At 53.6% G+C, this 10,241-nt stretch overlaps 1 protein-coding gene and 1 non-coding gene across 2 annotated transcripts; both read left to right on the top strand.

Moving 5' to 3' along the window:
- Positions 1-2,170: 2,170 nt before the first annotated feature.
- RPL18A (ribosomal protein L18a) lies at positions 2,171-5,668 on the top strand. Its single transcript, XM_059919746.1, has 5 exons — positions 2,171-2,258; positions 3,600-3,779; positions 4,380-4,509; positions 5,190-5,299; positions 5,513-5,668. Exons 1-5 carry the CDS (start codon positions 2,241-2,243, stop codon positions 5,603-5,605), a joined length of 531 nt encoding a protein of 176 aa, XP_059775729.1. The 5' UTR covers positions 2,171-2,240; the 3' UTR covers positions 5,606-5,668.
- On the top strand, positions 4,981-5,113 carry LOC132364205 (small nucleolar RNA SNORA68). The gene has a single exon (XR_009502752.1). It is a non-coding gene; the product is annotated as a small nucleolar RNA SNORA68 (small nucleolar RNA).
- Positions 5,669-10,241: the final 4,573 nt, after the last annotated feature.

Here is a 10,241-nt window from a genome sequence, read left to right as displayed (position 1 = left end):
ACCCTTACAACTCAGTTATTTTTTAAAAAACACACTCAATTTAAAAATGGGCAAAGAATTTGAATAGACATTTCTCCGAAGAAGATATACGTATGGCCAATAAGCACAGGAAAAGATGCCCAATATCATTAGTCATCCGGGAAAAGCAAATAAAAAATACAATGAGATACCACTTCACACCCACTAGGATGGTTATAATAAAAGACAAATAATTAAAAGCGTCAGTGAGGAAGTGAATTTGGAGCCCTCACACATTACTGATGGGAATGTAAAATGATGCAGGCATTTTATAAAATACTCTGGCAGTTAAACACAGAATTACCATGTGACCCAGCAATTCCACCTCTAGCAATACCCAAGAGAAATGAAAGCATACATTGACACAAAGATTTGCAAGCAACTATAATTATCTCCTTATTTACAATAGCCAAAAAGTGGAAACCACGAAAATGTCCATCAACTGAAGAATGGATGAACAAAATATATCTACACAATAGAATATTATTCAGCCATAAAAAGAAATGAAGTACTGATCCATGATATAATGTGAATGAACCTTGAAAACATATGCTAAGTGAAAGAAGCCAATCACAAAAGATCTCACTTTATATGATTCCAATTATGTAAAATGTCTAGAATAGGGAACTCCATAGAGGTAGAAAGTAGATTCTTAGTACCCTTGGGCTGGGGAAGGGGGAGGGAATGGAAAGTGACTGCTAAGGGTAAGGGGCTTCTTTGGGGGATTATGGAAATGTTCCAAATTTTACGGTGACGTTGCACAACTGTGTGTGTGTGTTTATATATATAAATACATACACACATATATGTATCTGTAAATGCAATTTTAAAAAACCATTGAATTGTACAATTTAAATGTATGAATTGTATGGCATGTGAACTATATCTTAATTAAGCCGTTATTAATTTTTTACTTAATAAAAAAAATTCTAATTGGGCTCATTTGTCACCTCCTCCAAGAACCCTCCCTCCTAAAATAAACCCTCCAATTTACCCTCTTTCCTCTTTGCTTTTCTTCACAGCCTGACATCGTGGGTTCTTTCCTTTTCCATTCTCGGTCTCCCCTCCAGGAGAGCCTCTTTTTGCCCCAACAAATTGCTAAGCCCGGAGCCCCTCAAAGGTGGGGCTGCACCTTGATCGGTTCTAGCGCCCCCCCCCCGCTCTGCACCCCCGTCCGTCGCTGCCCCAGGATCTGTACTGGAAGCAAGCAGATGGGGTTTGAATATCTGCTACTATGAAACACAAATCAGACACCCCCCCATAATAATAATAACTACCATTCCATCTCTTAATGAACGTTAGCCCTTGTTAATTGCTCTGTGCCTGGCGTTTTACACGAGTTATTTTATCTAATTTTTTTTAAATTTATTTTTGGCGGTGTTGGGTCTTCATTTCGGTGCGCGGGCTTTCTCTAGTTCTGGCGAGCAGGGGCTACTCTTCATTGAGGTGCGCAGACTTCTCATTGCGGTGGTTTCTCTCGTTGCGGAGCACGGGCTCTAGGCACATGGGTTTCAGTAGTTGTGGCTCGCGGGTTCAGTAGTTGTGGCTCGCAGGCTCTAGAGCGCAGACTCAGTAGTTGTGGTGCACGGGCTTAGTTGCTCCGCGGCATGTGGGATCTTCCCGGACCAGGGCTTGAACCCGTGTCTCCTACATTGGCAGGTGGATTCTTAACCACTGCGCCACCAGGGAAGCCCTATTTTATCTAATTATTGTAACATTTCCAGGAGGAAAAACACCAGTATTATTCCCATTTAACAGAAGAGAACTCGAAAACTCCGTAACACACCTCCGGGAGAAAAGAGACCCGGAGTGGGAAGAAGCGTCGCTACCTCATCATAGCCCCTAGACCACCCGAGGTGTACTTCTATATACATAAGTTTGCCAGGGAAGTGGAACCCGGAACGGGCCACCGAGACTTCCCAGCGTATCTACAACTCCCGTCATGCGCGCGCGCCGACGCTCCCTTACGTCGCGTTTGAACAGGAGGGCTAGTCTCCCCACGTCTTGGGAGTTGTAGTCTCGCCGCAAACGGAGGCCGGGCTGTGAGAGTTTGGTGGATCTGGAGCCAATGAAGAAGCAGATCTTATTGAGCTCGGGGCCGACGAGCCAATGGGCTCGCGGCCTCGAATGGGAGGTACTTCCGGCCACGAAGTCGAGTTGAGCGGCTGCGCGAGGGCGGTCACTTCCTTTTCGAGGGTGGCGGCGAGCGCGGATAGAGCGTTATGAAGGCCTCGGGCACGGTAAGACGAGCGCGGTGGGGCAGGGAGTGGGAACGCGAAGCGGACCGAATCGTGGGCCACGGGTGGAGGCATGGGACACGCGGGAAGTGCTTGTTCCGGCTAGGTCCCGCGCGCCGCCGTCCCCAGTTGCAGCCAACATGGCGGCCACTGCGGAGCCGCGTGGGGAGGCCGGTGCATGGCCCGGGCCGGCTCGGGGATCGCGGAGGCCGGGGAGGCTGAGTCTCCTTTCCAGGGGAAGGGACAAGTTGCGCAGCGTGGAAACACGCGCCGCGGGACCTCATCGAGCTTCCGAGCCTCAGTTTCCCCGTCAGCAAAGTGGACAAGGTGGCGGGAGCGGGGGGAGGGCAATAGAATTCTGTTTCTCCTGGCATGGCTGTGAGAGAAATAGAAGAAATTTGTAAGTCCGAGCTGACATGGAGAGTGCGAGCCTTATCGATGTGGAGAGTGCTGGGCAAAATCAGAGAGTGTTAATAGCACAGAGATGGAAGAGTAGGCCCTGGGGAGAAACAGTATGGGTGGGTCATTTTCAGCTTTCCAGCCCCAGTTTCCACACTGGAAAAGGGGCCGACCGCATCGGTATCCCTTCCTGAATGGGTGGTCTGGGAGGCCGATGAGTCAGGTTGAGAGATAGAAGTAGGAACCGAGTTTGTGAGGTTTGGGGTTATTTTCTATTGATAGTAGTAAAATGGTGACGGGTCATCTTATGGAGGTGGCTCCTTTCTAGTATACCACAGGATTTGGACCTGGCAGACATCTTCACCTTTTGCGTCTGTGTAAACAGGGAGCTTACACTTGGGAGTCCAAACCCCTTGGACTGCAGCTGGGAAAACTGAGGCAGCTGCAAGTCATGACAGCAGTGCAGGGAGCCCAGAGCTGGGCAGGGAACTGGATTCTTGTCCTGGTTCTGCCTGGAGTTGACTGTGAGATCCCAGGCTGGTCGCTGTCTCTGGGGTCTGGAATGAAAGAGGATTTTGGCAAGTTACTGTGAACTGCAGAGATGCTCTGGAGGAAAGAGACAGCTTGACTGTTCCAGGCCAGCCCATAGAAAGGGAGAGGAAGGGAGGGGTTGAGACCCTCACCCAGCTTTCCTGAGCCAGGGCAGAGGGCACGCAGGCACCTTGGTCAATCCTCCCCACTCTCACTCCCTTTTATGTGGAAGGCTCAGACAGTGGCATGACCCACAGTCAGCCAGATTTCACATGGAGGCCCTGGGGTGGGACTTGCCCTTCTTTTTCCCCTGATCCAGTTGTCAACTGGCTTGGGAAGGGGAGCACAGTGAGTTTCCACAGTTACCTCTGGGCTTTGGGTGCTGGCCCCACCTCACCCCCATTTCTCTTTCAGCTTCGAGAATACAAGGTGGTGGGGCGCTGCCTGCCGACCCCCAAGTGCCGCACGCCGCCCCTCTATCGCATGCGGATCTTTGCGCCTAACCATGTTGTTGCCAAGTCCCGCTTCTGGTACTTTGTATCTCAGCTGAAGAAGATGAAGAAGTCTTCAGGGGAAATTGTCTACTGTGGACAGGTATGGGGTGTCTGAGGCTGGGTGGGATCCGGAGAGGATTTACACCCTCCCATGGGGCAGCTGTCACCCCACAGAATTAGCAGACTTTACAAACTCTGGTCTGTTCCCTTGTGCTCTTCAGGCCCTAGGTTGGGATGGAATAGGTGACTTGGTGCCCTTTTCCTAATGAGAAAGCCCAAGGCCCAGGGAAGGCCTGCTGGGACCCCTTGGTTGAGGCTGGGCCTCATCTGTAAAGTGTGGGGGGAGATGCTGGACTTTGCACTGTGAGGCTACACTGGGCAGCAGGTGGTTTTGGGCCCAGATGGTCCCAGGAGAGTTGTGTTGAGGGGTGGTCTGGAGCTGTGTCAGTCCCCATGGGGGAAGCATCTCGGCCTGGTCTGCTCTGCACCCCTGCTGTTGCTATGGGAATTTCCCTTGCACAGCAGATTTCTCCTCAGATGTCTGAAGGTTCGGGGACTGGGAAATAGGCAAGAGAGGCCTGGGGGCTGGGCTGTCCTTTGGAGTGGCGGGGCGGGGCGGGAGCAGAGGTTCAGGGATGGAGGGGGTCTGATTGAAGCCCACTTGCTGCTCTCGCCTCAGCTGGTCTCCTCTCCTTGGCAGGTGTTCGAAAAATCTCCCCTGCGGGTGAAGAACTTCGGCATCTGGCTGCGCTATGACTCCCGCAGTGGCACCCACAACATGTACCGGGAGTACCGGGACCTGACCACAGCCGGTGCTGTCACCCAGTGCTGTAAGCCGCCGGGTCCCCAAACCAGGTCCCTCCTTTAGGCTCACAGAGCAGGTACTTGTAGCTCAGTCTGACATCCTTCCTGCCAGACTGGACAGGAAGACGCAAGACAGGACAAACGCAAGAGCTTTCTTGGGGGTAGGTGGGAGTCCCAGGGATGGTGACAGGGGAGGCACAGGAGGTGTTGCTTTGGGGGCAGGAGGAGTGGAGAGGATGCCCCAAGCACACCTTTTTCTGGAACCTTGGCAGCAAGTGGACTTAGGAGATTGGAGGGAGGGTCCTCGAGTCATTCCTGAGCTGGTTCAGTCACCCACCACCAACTGCATCTGGAACTTCCTTCTTGAGGTTTGAGGTCAGCCCCTTGTGTAGAGACAACTGCTGCTCAGAACCTAGTCCAGCCCCTGTCCAGTGGTGGGACCTGCCATTCGCAGCCCCAGGTGCTCCCAGGGTGGGTCACCTACCAGGACCAGAGTCCAAGCACCTAAACCCAAGAACTGCTGTTTCTTGTAACAGTGGTTTAAACAGAGGTGCTAACAGCAAGTGGATCTTGTCGCCTTTGGGGGCCTGCAGCCATGCCCCTCAAAGTGAATTTGGAGGTTCTACACACTTGGTAGCCAGTACCTGCTGGGACCAGATGCTGTGGCCACTCGTTCCCCAAGTGCCCCCCTTTCTGATCCCTGTAGACCGAGACATGGGCGCCCGGCACCGTGCCCGGGCCCACTCGATCCAGATCATGAAGGTGGAGGAGATAGCAGCCAGCAAGTGCCGGCGACCAGCAGTCAAGCAGTTCCACGTGAGTGCCCTCGGGGCCCTGCTGGGCAGGCTGGGCTGAAGGGGCTGCCCTGGAACGCCAGACTGGCCTGGCAGCTCCTCCAGACTTGGGAGATGCAGTAAAGCACCGGGTTTGACGCAGGAGCCCAGTGGGGGTGGCCACACCTCAGTGGTCCTTGGGAGACAAGGTTAAGAGCCTCCCCCCAACACCCTTGCCTGCCTTTTCATATTACAGGACTCCAAGATCAAATTCCCACTGCCCCACCGGGTTCTCCGTCGCCAGCACAAGCCACGCTTCACCACCAAGAGGCCCAACACCTTCTTTTAGATGCAGGGCCTCCCTGTTCCCAGGTCTGCCCAAATAAAACTCGTTGGGAAAACCGGGCACTCAGATGCAGTTGTTTTCTTTGCACACCCTGCAGAACTCAAAAGGGTGCAGCCAAGCTGTGAGTGCTCGGGGAGGAGTCCTCCTCTCCTCGAGTAGGGCCCTGACATTGGATTCTCCAGAAGGGGAGCTCTAGGAATGGCCAGCCCCTGCCCCCCTCAGCTCTCTCAGTGCCAGCAGGCAGCTCTGTGCTGTGAGCTTTGGGGTATGCTGTAGGCCACAGGTTTGGCCCCCAAATCTTTCTTACCTGCCTTGTTAGACACAATTCTCAGCTCTGTGCGTCCCCCCACCTCCCCCCATTTCTGTGGTGGTGAGATGACAGCTGCACCCTGAGGGAGATCAGGTTGATGGGGTTGGTTTCATTCTGTGTGTGGCCTTCCCCACCCAGCCTACAACCCTGGTCAAGATCCTCACAGCAGACACAAGGGGGCGTCCAAGAGGGTCATGAGCCTGCTGTGCTAGCTTGTTTCCCCTTCGCCAGCTGGGGGCCTCTTGAATGAAGCTGTCCTAATCCTGCCCAAGGAGGTCAAGGTTTCACAGTGGGCATCTGTCTCCTGGAATTCCAGGCATGAAGATAATCCCACCCTGGCCTGAGCTCCTCAGCCAGGAGGCTGGGGCACAGCTAAGAGCTCAGATGTTGGGAACATCTGTCCTTGGTGTGTCACCCTGGGCAACCCTGGCCCTTTGAACCTTGGTGTCCTCTTCAGAAGGTCTGGACACTGACCCGATTTGCTCAGTTGACAAGCCTTAGGGAGTCACGCTGCTCTGCAGGCAGTGGGTACACAGGTCAACGAGGACCTGCCTTGTGTTCCAGAGAGCCGTCGATTGGGAAGAAGCTGAGGCACAAAGAGGTAGTCGGGGGGGGCGGGGAGAGCAACCAGTCCTGGAGGGTGGTCCTGGATAGGGGCACAGTCTCCCCTTCCCCACCTGTGGCGGTGGGACTAGTTGGCAGGATGATCCTGGGTGGTTTCCAGAAAACCAGCTCACTTCAAACCCCACCTGTTTTTGGAGAGGTGCCCAAGGCAGGGCTCAGGCACAGCTAGCCATTCTCATGGGAAAGACAGGCCCTGGGTCCTTGCTGGCTGCTTTGCCTGTTGCAACACCGGTGCCTCTTTCCCACCTCCCGGGCCTTTGCACTTGCTGAGCGCTGTGCCTAGACTGCTCTCCACAGATCCTCACTGCCTCGCTGAAGACTGAACCATTGGGTTTCTGTCCCCCACCAGACGGAGTCTGAGAGGGCAGGGACCACATGTGTCACTGCGTCACCAGGAGGAGTTAAGTAAGTCTGAGAAGAGTAGTGATGGCCAGTGACTATCCCTCTACCTGTATCTGCACCACGTGGGGAAAAGTCCTGGGTCTGGCAATGCTGGGCCAAATTTTTGATGTTAACTCTGCCAAAATGTCTTCCACGGATGTTCCAATTCATTCTCAACAGCACTTAATAAGGGGTCATGTTTTCCTCCAGCCTTGCCCACAACTTGGGTTAGCAAGCCGGTGGCTGAAAAAAAGCACATCTTAGGATTTGAATTTGCTTTTCCTTATGCAAAAGCATTCTGCCCTGATAAAAAAATCGTTTACATGAAAGAAAAAAGTCTTACAAAGTTGAATCACTTTTTTTTTTTTTTTTTTTTTTTTAATTTTTTTTTTTTTTATTTATTTTATTTATGGCTGTGTTGGGTCTTCGTTTCTGTGCGAGGGCTTTCTCTAGTTGCGGCAAGCGGGGGCCACTCTTCATCGCGGTGCGCGGGCCTCTCACTATCGTGGCCTCTCTTGTTGCGGAGCACAGGCTCCAGACGCGCAGGCTCAGTAGTTGTGGCTCACGGGCCTAGTTGCTCCGTGGCATGTGGGATCTTCCCAGACCAGGACTCGAACCCGTGTGCCCTGCATTGGCAGGCAGATTCTCAACCACTGCGCCACCAGGGAAGCCCACAAAGTTGAATCACTTTTTAAAAGCTCTGGTATCATAATTCCCTGGCAGTCCAGTGGTTAGGACTCGGCGCTTTCACCTCTGGGGCCCGGGTTCAATCCCTGGTCGGGGAACTAAGATCCTGCAAGTCGTGTGGTGTGTACCCACCCCACCTCCCGAAGAAAAAGCTCAGGTATGTGGGGCGAAAGCCTGAAAAAAATCTCTACATATGTTGTAAATACTTTTTTCCTCAGGGTACTTTCTGATGTTTAAGGTATATTTTGGGGGGCCAGGCCAAATTTTTCTTTATGTTTCCCTAGTTGATTTCATTAACCCTGTGCTTTCTGGCAGAAATTCCTGGTTGCCCTAAATATTCCTTCTCTCCTTCCTCAGTAAAAGGAATCTCCATATCTAGATGCCACCCAGAAAAGTTTCCCAGCCTTTTAACCTAGGGATGGGCATGTGATACTAGCAGTAGTGATGTGTGCCATTTTCAGGAACTACCATCTGGCTAGAATATAGGCACAATGGCTGGTACTCCAGCAGCTGTTTTTACCCTGGGTCTGCATGACTAGAACATGAGAAGTAAACACCTTTGTAGGCTATGATCTGGAACTCCTGATGCCTGTGCCTCGGGCAAGTCACGGCCCACTCTGAGCCTTAGGTTTTTCCTATGTAAAGTGGGAATAGTGATCCCTCAGGTCTGGGGGTGAGGGCTTCAGATGAGCTAGAGGTCGAGAGGCCAGGAGTGTCAGGTGGGAGAATGCGCCACCAGGAAAGTGGAAAGCCAGGGACCCGCAAATGTCCCCCATGCACCCCCATCCCTACCTTGAAGCTCCACCAAGGCTTCATCCACATTACAGCCTGGGAACCAGTTGGGAGGGCTCTGCCCCAGCCAGCTAAGGGATGGGGTCAGTCTCATTGAGGAGGTCTTGAACCAAGTGATGAGTGAGCCCCCAGTTTGCCCACACCCGTATTCATCCACCCACCCTGCCATCTACTCATCCTCTTGTAACTTTGTCACCCCCTACCATGTAGCTACCCACCTGCCAATTCCCCCACAAACCCTGCTTACAGCAGCCATCCAAAGCTGGCTGGAGGTGAGGACCACTGAACTGAACCCTCAATCGCCAGTGGGAGTTGAGATGGCAGGACCAACCAGCGCAAAGGCCCAGAGCTAGGAGGAAATGGGCCCATCCATGTGTGGTCTGTGAGGCAGGACTGGCCACTTGGATCACTGACTCCTCTCTGTGGTCAGCTGGGGCCCAGGAACAGGTTCTTGCCCAGGCTCACCCAGCCAGTCCAAGGATGGGCAGGAATCTGGAACCCGAGAGGCCTGGTGGACCCCTCCCTCCTCCTCAGGTGCTGAGGCACTCCCAGGTCCCACCCCTGGGCTTGTCCAGGTGCCAGCTGTCACAACTGGGCAGGGCTGGGAGCCCTGGGGAAGAGCCGCCCATCCCTGACCCACTCTGCACCTCACTCCTGTGTCAGGACCAAGGGCAGGTGTCAGGGCAAGACGAGGGGGGTGGGGCCCAGGAGACCTGTAGTAGATCCTGACACCCAGAGACTCTGAGAATCATAGGATCAGAATCCTTAGGACTTGGAATCAGAGAATCTCACAATGATAATGACCATGACAGCCACCAGTGGTAGTAAAGGTTTGCTTTTACTGAGTGCAGGGTTAGATGTTCAAGGACAGATACCCAGCAGGTCATGCTGGGGCTAGAGTACCTCATGACCTCTCATCTCCGCCCCTTGCCGTGTCTCCAGGGAGACGTGGGAACGCTGGAACCCAGGCAGCAGTCAGGAGTGGGGGCAGCAGACACCCACCCAGCACCCCGACATTCCTGCCCCTTTTGCTTAGACTGCTGCTGCTGGGTCCTCAGGGATCGCCCTGCTCCTCTCCCCCCATCGACAGGGGGTCCTGGGGTCCTGCCTGCCCTCCTCCCATTCCATGACAAATCACACCGTCAGGGAAGGTGTGACTGCTTCCCCTCCCTGCTCCCTGCCCTCCTCCATACTTTCTCCTCCACCACCCACCCTGCAGGGCTTCCAACTCTGGGCCTCCAGTGCAGGAAGTCCAGAACATGTCCTGAATCCACCCATTTCTCCCCACCCCTCAATCCCTGCCTTGGACATGGTGGGCTTTTCAGAACCTAGAACTCTTGTTAGGTCCCTCATTTGCTCCAGACTCTCTAAGTGCGGCCGGCCCCCACTGACCAGCGCCCTCAGAATAAAACCCAGACCCCTCGCCAAGGCTCAAGGTCCACTGTGTCCCTCCCTGTCCTGCTCCTTCCCACCTCAGGGCCCTCCCCCCAGCTCTCTCGAAGCCTGGCTCATTCTCTGCCTGCAGGGCCCCTCCCTGAGACCCCACATTAAGTGCCCCCCCCCCCAGGCCGTCTCCATCTTTGACCTTGCTTCACTTTTGTCATCTGTTAGCTTCTGAAATGCGTATTCATCTGCTGGCTTGGTCAGTCATGAGGCCGTGTGCGGGATGGGTCCACCTGGAACCTGTTATGTCCCCAGTGTCCTGTTCCTAGAACCTCCCTGGGGAGATAGGACAGGTTTTTGCCTGAGTTTGCATCAATTTGCATATATTTGCATTCTCTTGCTTGGCTTTGTGGGGATCCTGGATTTCCCCTTTCCCACCAGGTTTTCCAGGAGGATGCAGCA

The sequence above is a fragment of the Balaenoptera ricei genome, chromosome 3, assembly GCF_028023285.1.
Source record: "Balaenoptera ricei isolate mBalRic1 chromosome 3, mBalRic1.hap2, whole genome shotgun sequence".
Taxonomy (NCBI): Eukaryota; Metazoa; Chordata; class Mammalia; order Artiodactyla; family Balaenopteridae; genus Balaenoptera; species Balaenoptera ricei.
Note: the sequence above shows the minus strand (reverse complement) of the source record. Positions and strands in the feature narration are given on the sequence as shown.